Here is a 16,650-nt window from a genome sequence, read left to right on the forward strand (position 1 = left end):
CGAACATCGGACTCCAAGTTTTTCGGTTTTGAACTTGGACTGGCTCTCCTTTCCTCAGCCTGCAGATGGCCTATTGTGGGACCCTGTGATTGTGAGTTATACTTAATAAACTCCCCTTTATATTCCATTACTTCTGTCCCTCTAGAGAACCCTAATACACCAACCATACAACTCCGCCATTCCACTCCTAGGTATTTGCCCACAAGAAATGAAAACTTGGGTTCACATACAGAATATACACAAATATTCATAGCCAAAATCTGGAAACAAGATAAATGTCCACCAACAGGTGAATCTACAAACAAATTGTGGTATATCTACACAATGGGATACTACTTAGCAATAAAAAGGAAATGAACTATCAATATATACAACAACATGAATAAGTCTCAAAATTATTCTCAAACAGTAGGGTTTCTAGGCAATTTAAGGGTGTTGTTTCTCTGTAATCTAAGCCAAAGCCCAAGATAGAGAAGGGCCTATATCAAAAAGATTTGTGGGTCTGGCTGTTATCTAACGAAGTGACTCCCAATAAGAGTTGCAGAGACCTCTAAGATTTTTGAAAGAAATATATATACAGAAGCATAACCAGGCTGGACTGAAAGGGACACAGACAGTATGAAACGAAAACAGGCCTTTGGATTCCAAAATTCTGCTGGCAAGGAGGCTAAGAAAACTCCTTCTTTTCCTCCTTCCTTTGCTAGACAAGGTGATTCTAATGTCCATATGGAAAAATAAGCAAAACAAGCCTGAAAATTCTGAAGAAGACTATTTAGGGGACCTAGCCCCCAAAATAATAAACTATGTTATAAACAATATATTTATAAATCAATAATTAGACTAGAATGAATAGGAATTGAATGCAAATACGTATAAAAACATACCATAACAGTAGCATTTCAAATTAGAATAAAACATCTTTTTTTTTTTTTTTTGAGATGGAGTCTCTCTGTCGCCCAGGCTGGAGTGCAGTGGTGTGATCTCGGCTCACTGCAAGCTCTGCTTCCCCGGTTCACGCCATTCTCCTGCCTCAGCCTGCCGAGTAGCTGGAACGACAGGCACCCGCCACCATGCACGGCTAATTTTTTTGTATTTTCAGTAGAGATGGGGTTTCACCGTGTTAGCTAGGATGGTCTCGATCTCCTGACCTTGTGATCCGCCCTCCTCGGCCTCCTAAAGTGCTGGGATTACAGACGTGAGCCACCGCGCCCGGCCAGAATCAAAAACCTTTTTAAGTAAATGGTGCTGGAATAAGTGAGGAGTTATTTGGGGGAAAAAAAAAGTTGGGGGCCGGGCACGGTGGCTCACGCCTGTAATCTCAGCACTTTGGGAGGCCGAGGCGAGCGGATCACGAGGTCAGGAGATCGAGACCATCCTGGCTAATACGGTGAAACCCCGTCTCTATACTAAAAATACAAAAAATTAGCCGGGCGTGGTGGCAGGTGCCTGTAGTCCCAGCTACTTGGGAGGCTGAGGCAGGAGAATGGCGTGAACCTGTGAGGTGGAGCTTGCAGTGAGCCGAGATTACACCACTGCACTCCAGCCTGGGCGACACAGCAAGACTCTGTCTCAAAAAAAAAAAAAAAAAAAAAGTTGGGACCTGCACGGTGGCTCATGCCTGTAATCCCAGCACTTTGGGAGGCTGAGGCGGGTGGATCACGAGGTCAGGGGTTTGAGACCAGCCTGAACAACATGGTGAAACCCCATCTCTACTAAAAATACAAAAATTAGCCAGCCATGGTGGCGTGGGCCTGTAATCCCAGCTACTCAGGAGGCTGAGACAGGAGAATCGCTTGAACCCAGGAGGTGGAGGTTGCAGTGAGCGGAGATCGTGCCACTACACTCCAGTCTGGGTGAAAGAGCAAGACTCCATCTCAAAAAAAAAAAAAAAAGTTGGATCCACACTTTGTAGTGTAATATGAATAAAGTTAAAGATGAATAAAATATTTTACTATAGAGAAAATTAAATAATAAATATATTGTTTAAATCCTGGGATTGACAAGGCACAGTGGCTCATGCCTGTAATCCTAACCCCTTGGGGGGCCAAGGCATGAAAATCACTTGAGTCTAGGAGTTCAAGACCAGCCTGGGCAACACAGCAAGACCCTGTCTCTACAAAAAAAACAAAAAAATTAGCTGGGCATGGTGGTGCATGCCTATACTCCCAGCCACCCACGAGGCTGAGAGGCAGGAGGATCACTTGAGCCCAGGAATTCAAGGTTACAGTGAACCATGAAGGGGGCACTGCATTCCAGCCTGGGGAACAAAGTAAGATCCTGTATGTTTTAAAAAAAAAAAAAGAAGAGGAAGAAAGAGTTTAAGACCAGTCTGGGCAATATGGTGAAACCTCATCTCTACAAAAAATAAAATAATTAGTCAGGCATAGTGGCACATGCCTGTAGTCCCAGCTACTCAGCAGGCTGAAGTGGGAAGTTAGATTGAGCCCAGGAGGTCGAGGCTGCAGTGAGGTGCGATCACGCCACTGCACTCCAACCTGGGTGATAGACGGACACCCTGTCTCAAAAAAAAAAAAAAAAAAATCCTAGAATCTTTGTTTTATAAAATAATTGATAAATCTAACTAATCTAACTAAACAAAAATAACATGGCACAAGTCACCATAAACAAAATAAAAGGCAAAAACCAAGGAAAATATTTTTGAATCATGTTACAGATAAAAGACTAATTTCCCTGAAGTGCAGAAAGTTCCCAAATCAATACAATGTTAATACCTAAATTTTAAAAATGGCCCATGAACAAATTTTCCTGAAAGAGGAAATAAAGATGGCTCTTTAGCATATGAAAAGATAACCTCACTCATAAAAGAAACGCTAATTAAAACTATCATGAACTGACTTTTTTTTAACCTATCGATTATGCAATAATCCAAAAAATCTGACAACACACTGAGCAAGAGAATGGGGAAATAGGCATTTCTAGACACTGATGTTAATAGGTGTAACCTCTGTGAAGGACAATTTTATGATATCCAGTTTACAAGTGTACATGCTCTTTGACCCAATACTTTTTGTTCTGGAAACTTAAACTATACATATACTAGTTTTTGAAACAATAATATGTATTCAACATAATACTGTTAAATGAAAAAAAAAGCAAATTACAGGACAGTGCACTATGGAACCATTTATATAAAAACACACATTTATACAAGAAATATATTTTTGCTTATATTTGTATGGAATTCCTCTGGAGAAGTATACACAAGAAGCAGATTAGTTTGGTTGACTGTAGGGAGGAGGACTGTGTGGCTGATGTAAACAGGTAGGTAGTAGGAAGACTGAAAAGGGTCTACTTAAAAAATTTGGGATGTATTTTAAAAGTAAATTATGGGCGAAGTGTAGTGGCTCATGCTGTAATCCCAGCATTTGGCTCACAGTTTACTTTATGGGAGGCCCAGGTGGGAGAATCACTTGAGGCCAGGAGTTCAAGATGAGCCTGGGCAACATAGTAAGACCCCGTCTCTACAAAAAACAAAAAAATTAGCCGGCCATGGTGGCATGCTACACCTGTAGTCCCAGCTATTCTGGAGCCTGAGGCAACAGGATCACTTGAGCCCAAGAGTTCAAGGCTGCAGTGAATATGATCATGCTGCCACACTCCAGCCTGGGCAACAGAGAAAGACCCTGTCTCAAAACAAATGTTAAGTAAATTATAATAAAATTTTAAAAATTCAAAGGACTCCAAAATTTAGAACTAATAAGAGAGTTTAGTAAAGTTACAGGATACATCAGTAGTGTTCTATACATTAGCAGTAGCGAATTTGAAAACAAGAGGAAAAAAGGGAGAGATTTGTTAAAGGACAGAAAATTACAGTGAGATAAGAGGAATAAATTCTAGTATTCTATAGCACTGTAGGATGACTATAGTTAATAGTAATATGGTATATAGTTTTAAATCACTAGAAGGAGGATATTAAATGCTCCCAACACACAGAAACAATAAATGTTTGAGATGATGGATATGCTAATTACCCTGAACTGACTGCTATACTTCATATGTATTGAAACATCACTGTGTACCCTATGAATATGTAAAATCAAAATTTTTGAATTAAAAAATAAAATTAGGCAGGCACAGTGGCTCACGCCTATAATCCTAGCATTCTGGTAGGCTGAGATGGGAGGATCACTTGAGCCCAGGAGTTTGAGACCAGCCTGGGCAACACTGTGAGACCCCATCTCTATAAAAAATAAAATTAAAATACAAAAAAATCCCATTTAAAATACCAACAACAACAAAATTAAGTGGTACCTATGCCATAAACAAAATTATAAAAATACTTAAAAATACAAAGAAAAGAGAGACACAGAGAGCTGTACTATATTTATGGATGTTAAGATTCATAATCATCAATGCATGAATGGATAAAGAAAATGTGGTATATATACAGGATGGAATACTATTCAACCTTTAAAAAGAAGGAAATTCTGGCATTTGTGACAACATGAATGAACCTGGAGGGCATTCTGCCAAGTGAAATAAGCCAGACACAGAAAGACAAATGCTGTATGAGCTCACTAACATGTGGAATCGAAAACAATCGAACTCATAGAAGCAGAGAGTAGAATGGTGGTTTCTAGGGGCTGGGGGTGGGAGAAGGTGGAAGGGAAAGCCAGGAGATGTTGGTCAAAGAGTAGAAAATTTCACTTAGACAGGTGGAATAATTTCAGAAGATCTATGGTACAGCATGGTGACTATAGTTAATAACAATTTATTGTATACTTGAAAATTGCTGAGAGTAGATTTTAAGTGCTCTCACCATAAATAAATGATAAGCATGTGAGGTAATGCATATATTTATTAGCTTGATTTAGCTATTCCACAATGTGTACATATTTCAAAACATCATGTTGTATACCGTAAGTATATATTAATACAATTTTTATTTGCCGATTAAAAATAATTTTTAGGCCAAGTGCAGTGGCTCACACCTGTAATCCCAGCACTTTGGGTAGCCAAGGTGGGAGGAAAACTTGAAGCTGGGAGTTCAAGACCAGCCTGCACAACATAACAAGACCTCATGTCTACGAAAAATAAAAAAGATTAGCTGGGCATGGTGGCATGTGCCTGTGGTCCCAGCTACTTGGGAGGCTGAGGTGGGAGGACTGCTTGAGCCCAGGAATTCGAGGCTACAGTGAGCTGTGATTGCGCCACCACACTCCAGCCTGGGCAACAGAGTGAGGCTCTGTCTCAAATAATAATAATAATAATAATAACAATTTAAAAGATTCATAATCCCAAATATGCCAATTCCCATAATTTAATCAATAAATAAAATGTCATTCCCACCAAAATCCCAACAACATTTCTCATACTTTATAAGAGAATGCAAAGAGGTACAGCAGGGGTGTCCAATCTTTTGGCTTCCCTGGCACATTGGAAGAATTGTCTTGGGCCACACATAAAATACACTAACACTAACGACAGCTGATGAGCTAAAAAAAAAAAAATTGCAAAAAAATCTCATAATGTTTTAAGAAAGTTTACAAACTTGTGTTGGGCCGCATTCAAAGCTGTCCTGGGCTGCGGCTTGGACAAGCTTGATATACTGTGTACGATGAGGAATGGGCAACAATAGTTAAGATAATTTTGAAGAAAATGCTGTGAAGACTAGCACAATGTGTGAGGACTAGCCCCACCAGGTATCAGGAGGTACGATGGAAGCCATGGAAGTTAAGACAGAATATCACTGATGCAAATGTAGAAAATGATGCCACTGGAGAAGAATGGAGAGCCCAGAACCAAACCCGTGCGTTGTAAAACTTGATCTTTGTAGCTAGGTCTCAGTTGGCTATTTTGAATGTCTCAACTGCAGCATTTTCACTTTGTACCAGTGCTTGACTTAGGTATCGGCAAATGATCTACTTACGTATCATCATCATCAGACCTTGGTTCTAGTTGTTCCTCATCTACTTCCATGCCAGAGACCATTTCTACCTTCCCTTCATCTTCTTCTTTGGGTAGCCATTGTTTTAATGTTCCCATTGCTAAAGAAATGACAGAGAAAGATATGAAAGCATCCCAGCCTATATACCCAATGAGGGGCATATACCAAAAACCTGATAGTGAACATCAACATAATGGTAAACCTTTTAGCCATTTCCATCAAAACAGAGAATAAGAAAGGGATGATAACACAACCAGACAAGAAAAAGTGACAGGAATAAGATCAGAGAGGAAGAGATAAAACACCCCCACTTTTGGGGTAGATGCTTTCATTGTATTAGAAAAATTAAGAAAATCTTTGTGTAAAAAAAAGATGTACCACAGTTTCTATAACCTGAGTCCCCCACCATGGTTAGGCTTCATCGTGAATGCCTGTGGGGAAAACCCAAGGCACACACACATCTTCATCTTTTTTTTTTGGCAGTTTTTTTTTTTACTTAAAATGTGCTTTTTTTTTTCCTCTTGGGAAAAGGACTAGACTGAAGATAGCACAATATTTCATTTCTTTTTTTCTTTTTTTTGAGACAGAGTCTGGCTTTGTCACCCAGGCTGGATCTTGGCTCACTGCAACCTCCGCCTCCCAGGTTCAAGAGATTCTCCTGCCTAAGCCTCCTGAGTAGCTGGGATTACAGGCACATGCCACCATGCCTGGCTAATTTTGGTATTTTTAGTAGAGATGGGGTTTCACCATGTTGGTAAGGCTGATCAATATTTCATTTCTTTATAGCAATGCAGCACCCCCTCAACTACTCTAAGATTCTACAATTATAAGATGTGCTTTTATTTCATATATCAGTCACAAATAAAATGTTCCCAATGAAATCACATGTTTTCTTAGCCTTTAGAATTTATATTCCCTAAATATAAATCATTGATTTATATTTTATAAATATAAATTAGTATAAGAATGCTTTTAGACTCTTCTCAGTATACATTCTTAATCCAATATCACTCTTGCACATTCATAAGAAAAATATAAGTGAAATAAACTGGATACAATATAACTAAAATTCTTCATATCCAGTCTAACTCCTCCTATGAATTACTTTTTTTGGACATATCAAACTTTTTTGGATCCTGATTCAAACAAAAACACCATAATGAAACAATTCATGAGACAATCAGGGACGCTTGAATTACTTTTTGAGTCCCTGATGTCCATTTTAAATTTAAATTTTATTTTATTTTTTCTGTATCTGAACTGTTTTCACTCACAACACTTCTGACACTAAATATGTACAGATTTTTTCCCCCATGATACAGGAGATAAAAAGAAATTATTTAGACTGATAGAAAGGGCAACAGAGTCTTCAGCAGAATTTCTCTTTTAACAAAAAGCAGCCCCCAAATCATTTCTTTTCTAACAAAGAGCAGCCTGAAAAACTGAGCTGCAGACATAGATAAGCAAGTTGGAAGCTTGCATGGTGGGTGAATGCTGGCAGTTGTGCCAGTGGAAAAGGGCTACCTTAAAGCCACATATGTTCAACATGGAGGCTCCATCTTCCCTTTTGTCACCACATGTACAGTGAAAAACCAGGCAATATGGCACCAGCCAGGTAGAGAACCCATCTGCATAATACAAGATTAGGGTAGGGTGACCAGCTTCTTCAAGTGCTATGCAAATGGCACACCTGGTTCAACTAATCTTTCATGCCCTATGTAAATCAGACACCGCCCCCTCAAACTCATCTATAAAATACATTTCATGGTGGAAGCAGCAACCCATGTTCTCCAGGACCCCTATCTCTAGCAGAGAGCTTTTCTCTTTCTTTCACCTAGTAAACTTCTGCTTTTAACCTCACTCTGGGGTCTGTCCGCGTCCTAGTTTTCCATGGCCGTGAGACAATGAATCTTGGGTATTTATCCCAGACAACAATGCTGCTTCACTCACATCAACCAATTCTCTGACACCAACTGGGTGTCCTACAATTCAATTCAATTCCAGCACTAACTACCCAGAACTCCAAGGGTTAAAGGTTAAAGAAGGGCTCAGTCTCAGAAGACTGTTCTCACTCCAGAGGCCAGTCTCAAGTAGCAAGTCTCCAAGTTACCCCACTTCTGTCTGCATTGGCTACATGATCGGGGATTTTCACAACTCCTCCTCAGGTTAATAGTCTACTAGGATGGTTCTCAGAACCCTAGAAAATACTATCACTGGTTTATTATTAAAAATACAAATGAAAAGCCAGATGCAAACGTACATTGGGTGAAGGGTCCAAAGCACAGGGGCTTCTGTCCCTGTGGAGTTTGTGGTATACCACCTTCCCACCACATGATGTGCACACCAACCCAGAAGCTCTCCAAACTCTGCCATATAGGGGTTTTTATAGAGGTTTCATTACATGGGAATGGTTGGTCAAATCATTGGCCATTGGTGATTGAACTCAGTCTCCAGCCCCTCTGTCCCCCTGGAGATAGGGGAAGGAGGCTGAAAGTTCCAATCTTAATCCTGCCTTGGTCTTTCTGATGACCAGCCCCCATCCTGAAGCTATCAAGGGGCCCCCAACCACCAGTCATCTCCTTGGCCTGCAAAAGACACTCTTACTACTTCAAAGATTCCAAGGGCTTTAGGAGCTGTGTCCTAGGAACCAGAAACAGAGACCAAATATGTATTTATTACATGGTAAAAAACAGATAACATAAATTTACCCTCTACATTTTTTTTTGAGACAGAGTCTCACTCTGTTGCCCAGGCTGGAGTGCAGTGGTGTGATCTCGGCTCACTGCAACCTCTGCCTCTCAGGTTCAAGTGATCCTCCTACCTCAGCCTCCCAAGTAGCTGAGGGTACAGGTGCACATCACCATGCCCAGCTAATTTTTGTATTTTTAGTGGAGACGGGGTTTCGCCATGTTGGCCAGGCTGGTCTCGAACTCCTGACCTCAGGTGATCGGCCCACCTTGGCCTCCCAAAGTGCTGGGATTACAGGCATGAGCCACCACGCCCAGCCTCTGCTTCCCTTTTAAATATAAGTTCCAGTTTCAGATCATTTCTTTGCTCACACATATGAGCATACATAGGCTGTTAGAAGCAGCCAGGCCACATCTTGAACACTTTGCTGCTTAGAAATTTCTTCCACCAGATACCCTAAATCATCTCTCTCAAGTTAACAGTTCCACAAATCCCTAGGGAAAGGGCACTATCCAACCTCTTTGCTAACGCATAACAAAAGTGACCTTTATTCCAGTGCCCAATAAGTTCCTCATTTCCATCTGAGACCTCCTCAGCCTGGACTTCATTGTCCATATCACCATCAGTGTTTTGGTCACAATTTAACAAGTCTCTAGGAAGTTCTAAACTTTCCCTCATCTTCCTGTATTCTTCCGAGCCCTCCAAACTGTTCCAACCTCTGCCTGTTACCCAGTTCCAAAGCTGCTTCCACATTTCCAGGTGTCTTTATAGCAATGCCCCATTCTCAGTACCAATTTTCTGTATTAGTCCAATTTCAAACTGCTAGAGCCTGGGTATTTTAAAGAGAGAATGGTTTCATTGGCTCTCAGTTCCACAGGTTGTGCAGAAAACATGATGCTGGCCATCTGCTTGGCTTCTGGGGCGGCCTCCAGAAACTTACAATCATGGCAGAAGGCAAAGGGCAAACAGGCATGTCTCGCATGACCAGAGCAAAAGGAAGGGGGTGGGGGTGCCACACAGTTTTAAACAACCAGATCTCATGAGAACTTTATCATGAGAACAGCACTAGGGGGATGGTGCTAAACCATGAGAAACCACCCCCATGATCCAATCACCTTCCACCAGGTCCCACCTCCAGCACTGGAGATTACATTTCAACATGAGATTTGGATGGAGACACAGATCCAAACCATATCAGAACCCTTGTACACTATGGGTAGGAATGTAAATTAGTATAACTACTACGGGGAACAGTTTGGAGGTTCCCAAACAAACTAAAAATAGAGCTACCATATGATTCAGCAGTCCCACTGATGGGTATATACTCAAAAGAAAGGAAAGCAGTATATCAAAGAGATAGCTGCACTCCTATGTTTGTTGCAGCACTATTTACAATAGCTAAGATTTTAAAGCAACCTAAGTGTCCATCAACCGATGAACGGATAAAGAAAATGTGGTGCATATACACAGTGGAGTACTATTCAACCATAAAAAAGAATGAGATCCAGTCATTTGCAACAACATGGATGGAACTGGAGATCATTGTATTAAGTGAAATAAGCCAGGCACAGAAAGACATACATCACATGTTCCCACTTATTTGTGGCACCTAAAAATCAAAACAATTGACCTCATGACATAGAGAATAGAATAGTTACCAGAGACTGGAAAGAGTAGTGGGGAAATAGGGGAGAGGTTAGGATGGTTAATGGGTACAAAAAAATAGAATAAATTAGACCTACTATTTGCTATCACAACAGGGTGACTATAGTTAATTAAAACTTAACTGTACATTTTAAAGTAACTTAAAGAGTATAACTGGATTGTCTGCAACTCAATGGATAAATTCTTGAGGGGACGGATACCTCATTCTTCATGATGTGCTTATTTCATATTGCATGCCTGTATCAAAACGTACCCCATAAATATATACATCTACTATGTACCCACACAATTTTTTAAAAATAAAAAGTCCTGTCAGGTGCTTCAGGTGAGTTCTCCTGAATTCAGCCCTCCTACTCTGGTTGAAAGTCTAGACTTTATTTGGGATACTTTTCAAATTCTCTCTTAGTGAGGGCTTTGGTCTCTGTCTTTTGGACAGGAGATTCAGGTAAAGAGCTCTGCAGAAAATTGCCTTTTTTCTTCCTCTGTTTCACAGCAGAAGGTTGGGGTCAAGGTTTTTCATCTCTGCCTGAAGAGATAAAGTTTGAATCAAAGGATTGGCAGTGTGGCACCAGTGGTCTCTTTTTACATAGTGTGCTTTTAAGATTGCAGCTGTTTTCTATTGTTTGAGATTGTGGGTTGGTTTTTCATTTGTGACCAATTCCAGTTAGTAAAACACCAGCTGGACTTATGTATAACATTTATGGGGTGTCCTCTTGTAAATATCTAGGAAACAGAACCCACCTAACCCAGGATGGTCAAAAGCAGCAGCAGCCAAAATGAGATCCTTTCAAATGTCTAAATTAATTCATTTTGTGTGCACAATTGGGAAAAAAAGAGCCAGTTTCAGAACCAGACAAACTAAATGGGACACCTATTTTATTTTTGTCCTGGTTGAAATCCAATAAGAGATTTGGAAAGTTTTGTTTTTATTTGTTTGGTTGGGGTTTTTTTTGAGATGGAGTCTCGTTCTGTCGCCCAGACTGAAGTGCAGTGGCGTAATCTCGGCTCACTGCAACCTCTGTCTCCCGGGTTCAAGCAATTCTCCTGCCTCAGCCTCCTGAGTAGCTGGGATTACAAGCATGGGCCACCACGCCTGGCTAATTTTTGTATTTTTAGTAGAGACGGGGTTTCACCATGTTGGTCAGGCTGGTCTCGAACTCCTGACCTCCTGATCCACCTGCCTCGGCCTCCCAAAGTGCTGGGATTACAGGTGTGAGCCACCGTGCCCAGCCCTAGTGTTCGTTTTTTAATCATACCACAAAGAATTATAAGGCAGAGGCTTTTTTTTTTTTTTTAGAACTCTGTGGTCAGAAGTCAGGTTAATTAAAAGTTTAATATTTAGGCTATAAACATTTTTTAAAGGCCTTTTCTGCTTTTTCTTCTTTTGGATGCTGTTTCCAGAATTTTTTTTTCAGTTGCTTCCTATCTTTTTGGCATGACTTCTGCTGAGAAAAATGTACAACTTCTCACTGGCCTTTTAGTTAGGTTAAAAACCTCCCCAAATTGGCTCCTATATGACTTGTTCTTCTATTTCCTTCCACTTCTGCTCCTCCTTCCTTTTGCCATTTTCAATAACACGTGAAGGAATCTGCAGGAGACTTCTAATGACTCTAAGACCCCTCGAGGAATGCAGAAAAGGTGCCACTCATCCCTCCTTAGGTTGGTCTGTTTTCCTAGTGGAGTACAAAGAGTCATGGGCAGGTTCCTCTCAGATCTAAAGCTCTACTGTCTTTTGCAGGAAGTTACTTGATCAATCTGACTTTGGGGTACCAGGGATTACATTGTACTGTGAGAGATAATTGATTTTTGTGTGTGCAATGGCTGACAAGTCACTGATAAAAGTTGTAGTTTTGGAAGTGGCTGACAGCGGCTGCAGTTGTGAAAGGAAAATAAATCTCGGGACCGATTTATCACTAAGGCAAGAGAAAAGCTGAAAACTACGTCAGGCAAACCTGCCTCCCATTTTATTCCTAAATAAGATAGCTACAATTATAAAAAAGCTACATACCTCCCTCACAATTTGCCCATAAGGAAGTTCCTTGGAGGCCTCAGGATCTTTACCCTAAAACAATTCTGTTGAATTTCACCCTGGCAATGTAAACTGATAGCTGATCTTCACAGGTGCAGGACAGAAAGTCATCCCTCTGCTCACCTGAGACAAATCATATCTGATTGCTTCTGCCCTATTGTTTATGTAAAAATGCAGATTCACTGAGCCAGACTAAATTGTGTATTCAGTGAAAGGCTGATCAAGGACTCAAAAGAAAAGAATGCAAACTTTTGTCTCTTATCTACCTATGACCTGGAAGCCCTCCCCCCGACCCCGACCCCGCCCTGCTTCAAGTCGCCCCTCTTTTCTGGACCAAACCAATGTACAATTTACACATAGTGATTGATGTCTCATATCTCCCTAAAATGTATAAAAGCAAACTGTACCCTAATCACCTTGGACACATGTCGTCAGGACCTCCTGAGGCTGTGTCACAGACGCATCTGTAACCTTGGCAAAATAAACTTTCTAAATTGAGACCTATCTCAGATATTTTGGGTACACATAGTGAATGGTTGTTACTAGATGGGGCTACTTACTTCTTTGTGCATTTAGATTAAAAGACAGGTTTGAACACTTGGAAGTTATGGGAACACTCACCACCAAGGTATAAGACTCCTATTGGGGACGGGCTGCTCACAGAGTAGCTTGACTGGCATTAGGTTACCCACCAGCCTCAGGGGAACGTATTTGCAGCAAGGAGCACAGTCTCATGGTGTTTCCCTCTTTGTGGGGGACCCAGGATTCAATATAGAAGTGAGATCCTTGATTTTGAAAGATTTAGATGCACTGCCTTCCAGTTTTGCCTGCTTTTCACATATTAAATATTAGGCCCTGTTTTAAAACTCTTTGTAAAAAAAAAGATTTATATCTATAAAGGAAATCTTCATTTGTAAGGCCTCCCTCTACACCCAAGCTACCATAAATTTTTAAGATGGGAAAGGCATTGGTTTAAAGTTCACATAACAAACCTTACCTTTGTTCCAGACACCTTTCCTGGCAATCTTGTCTTGACTAAACCTTGACTGTGCCCTTTTTTTTCCAGCAAACAATAGTGTTTAGATCTAAGTTCTGTGCCCTTAAGAGTCACCCTTTCAGAAGTACAAATTTAGGGTTGGCTTGCTAACAATTGTTTAGGGCAATAGAACAGGTAATCAAGAGACTGATAGTCTAAAGTTGGAGGACATGGTGGCTCAGGCCGGGTGCGGTGGCTCACGCCTGTAATCCCAGCACTTTGGGAGGCTGAGGCAGATGGATCACTTGAGGTCAGGAGTTCAAAACCAGCCTGGCCAACACGATGAAACCCTGTCTGTACTAAAAATACAAAAATTAGCTGGGCTCAGTGGCACGCGCCTGTAATCCCAGCTGCTCCAGAGGCTGAGGCAGGAGAATCGCTTGAACCTGGGAGGTAGAGGGTGCAGTGAGCCGAAACTCCAACCTGGGTAACAAAGTGAGACTCCGTCTCAAAAAATAAATAAATAAATAAAATAAAAAATAAAGTTGCAGGAAAAATTATTTGAAAACTGGCAAATGAAAGCCTTATGAAGCTATAAAACCTGCTTCTGTGTGTATATGTATCACGCGTATGTGATTTTGTAACTGAGTGCCCTATTTTTAATTTTTTTTTCCTCCTGCAGCCCTCTGTATTAACTTGTTAGTAATGAAATAAAAATCTTGACTTTCTTTCCACCAAGCACTCCCTTGCATTGCTGGCTTATCTAATTATGTTTGCTTAGAAGTTCCAGAGATTGAATCTTGAGACAATCCAGATGCCTATGCAATTCTCCCCAACCAGGAACTTCAAGGCTGCAGCTAATTTACAACCCAGACAAGCCCGAGATGGTACCAGCCCAATTCACCAGATGGCGCAATAACTCAAGATAAGTCATCGGAACAAGTCACGTAGACTTGCACCATCTCGCCCCACATGCCCTCCATACCAAACTTCCTTTTCTTAAGCCCTAGCATTTTGCCTGAGAATTCCGAAGTGGTTTTATTAAGGCAGGAGCCTGAACCATCTCCCCACTGCTAGCGCTGAAAAATAAAGGCACTTTCCTTCTACTGCACCTTGTCCTTGTTATTCAATTTTGCAAGCGGAGGGCAGCTGAACCTGTTTTGTTGATATTTCACTACCAAAATATATGAAAGAGCTATAGTTAATTGGCTTAAAGAAAAAGTAAGTGCTTAAATGAAATATTTTATCAGAAAAGTAGAAATGCACTCAAATGCCTTTTAATTCTTGTAACTTGGGTAAATTTTTGGTAAATAAGACTAGTTTGTTGGTTTAATGAAAGCAGCAGTGTCATTTGATCAGCAAAATGTCCATGTATTAACCTTAGGGCTTTTGCTTTGGTGGTGACTGCCTAACATTCACGAACTGTAGAAATGATTAATAAAGAAATAAGATGATGGCTAGATTTGTCCAAAGTTTCCTGAAAATTTCCAAACATAGTTGTTATGAAGGAATAAATAAATGTAATGAAATAAGAGGTTTTTGTTTGTTTGTTTAGAGTTGGAGTCTCACTCTGTCACACTAACTGGAGTGCAGTGGCATGATCATGGCTCATGGCAGCCTCGAACTCCGGGGCTCAAGTGACCTCCTGCCTCAGCCTCCCAAAGGGCTGGGATTACAGACATGAGCCTGACCAGGTAGAAGTTTTAATAATAATTAGGTTTTCTAATGTGTTTACTTAAAAAAGGTTTTTCAAATCCTTTTGGTAACTTTTTCTCCTCAAGTTTTGCTAAGCTAAATTATAGGTATTCATTATCTAGATCATCTCCAAATAACATATAATGCTAAGATATTAATGACTAATTATGAGTTTATAATCTTAAACTTTTAGTTTCGTACTTCAGAGAAACAAAGATACTTAGATGTGTTAATAAAATGTCCTGTTCCACATAAAAAAATTCCATTAGAAAGCCTCTTTCAAAATATTATAAAATGTGTATTCATTAACTGTTGGGACTCAACTGACAGTTAAAAATTACTATGTTTTTGTAGTGGTAATTAACATTGTAAACTTTTTTTTTTTTTTTTGAGACAAAGTCCCACTCTTGTCCCCCAGGCTGGAGCGCAATGGCGCCATCTTAGCTCACTGCAACCTCCGCCTCCCGGGTTCAAGCGTTTCTCCTGCCTCAACCTCCCAAGTAGCTGGGATTACAGGCGACTGCCACCATGCCCAGCTAATTTTTGTATTTTTAGTAGAGACGAGGTTTGGCCAGGCTGGTCTCAAACTCCTGACCTCAGGTGATCCGCCTGCCTCAGCCTCCCAAAGTGCTGGGATTACAGGCATAAGCAACCGCGCCCAGCCTAACTTTGTAAACATTTATCAGCCTCCAAGAATATCTAGTACCTTAGTTTTTCTACTTGTTGTTCAACCTCACTTCACCACAATACCAGGTCCCAGACCTCACACTCGTGCAGATGCTCCTGGGATCCCTGCTTGCCTGCAGTAGCTTTTCTTGTAGCACTTCACACTTGAATACCTGATATAAGACCAAACCCTCATTATGATGTGATTTCCCTGAAACTTTATTAATAATTTTTAGAGACAAGTTCTTGCTCTGTCAGCCAGGCTGGAGAGCAGTGATCATAGTTCACAGCATCCTCTAACTCCTAGCCTCAAGAGATCCTCCTGCCTTGGCCTCCCAAAGTCCTGGAATTATAGGTGTGAGCCATTACACCCAGGCCCCTCAAATTTTAGAAAATGATGGTTGGCTTCCCTTAAAGCAGTGGTCCCCAACCTTTTTGGCACCAGGGACCAGTTTCATGGAAGACAATTTTTCCATGGGGGCAGGGAAGGGGGGTGGTTTCGGGGACCTCAGATCATCAGGCATTAGATTCTCATAAGGAGCACACAGCATAGATCTCTCACATGCACAGTTCACAATACAGTTCATGCTCCCATGGGAACTGAATGCAGCTGCTGATCTGACAGGAGGCAAAGCTCACCTGCCTGCCACTCACCTCCTGCTGTGTGGCCTGGTTCCTAACAGGCCACAGACTGGTACTGGTCTGCGAGGGTTGGGGACTCCTGCCTTAAAGTAAACAAAAGCAGAATCTTGCTAAAAATTGGAGGAAAAAACAAATGATATTATGTTGTATTTTTATTGTCCATGAGATAGTAATTTGAGTCCATTGAATAGCTGTCAGAAATAAACTGACTCAGGTAGAGCAAAACAATACTGGATCATCAGCTACAAAGCCACTAGCCCTACTTAAACTTTTCACCAGTCGTCAGCTGATTGCATTAAAGAAAATTACACCACTCTCCAGGAAAGCTCATGTCTTTTGTTAGTAGCATTTGGAATAGGATTGGACAAAGCAAATCAGCTT

At 40.8% G+C, this 16,650-nt stretch overlaps 2 protein-coding genes across 7 annotated transcripts in view; one reads left to right on the plus strand and one right to left on the minus strand.

The window, feature by feature from the left end:
- ALG11 (ALG11 alpha-1,2-mannosyltransferase) overlaps positions 1-16,650 on the plus strand; it is a 74,202-nt gene that overhangs the window by 38,144 nt on the left and 19,408 nt on the right. The window contains exon 5 of one of the 3 annotated variants that reach the window (XM_063650894.1): positions 6,496-6,776. The exons of the other annotated variants lie outside the window; for them this stretch is intronic. Coding sequence (XP_063506964.1) covers positions 6,496-6,587 — 92 coding nt within the window. The 3' untranslated portion in view covers positions 6,588-6,776. Of the gene's footprint in view, positions 1-6,495; positions 6,777-16,650 lie in introns of those variants that run through there. 3 annotated transcript variants of the gene reach the window in all.
- NEK5 (NIMA related kinase 5) overlaps positions 1-16,650 on the minus strand; it is a 91,512-nt gene that overhangs the window by 10,547 nt on the left and 64,315 nt on the right. For 3 of the 4 annotated variants that reach the window (XM_054446323.2, XM_054446322.2, XM_054446321.2), the window contains one exon: positions 5,891-6,008. The exons of the other annotated variant lie outside the window; for it this stretch is intronic. In XM_054446323.2, coding sequence (XP_054302298.2) covers positions 5,891-6,008 — 118 coding nt within the window. The remainder of the gene's footprint in view (positions 1-5,890; positions 6,009-16,650) is intronic. 4 annotated transcript variants of the gene reach the window in all.

Source organism: Pongo pygmaeus, chromosome 14 (genome assembly GCF_028885625.2).
Source record: "Pongo pygmaeus isolate AG05252 chromosome 14, NHGRI_mPonPyg2-v2.0_pri, whole genome shotgun sequence".
Classification (NCBI taxonomy): Eukaryota; Metazoa; Chordata; class Mammalia; order Primates; family Hominidae; genus Pongo; species Pongo pygmaeus.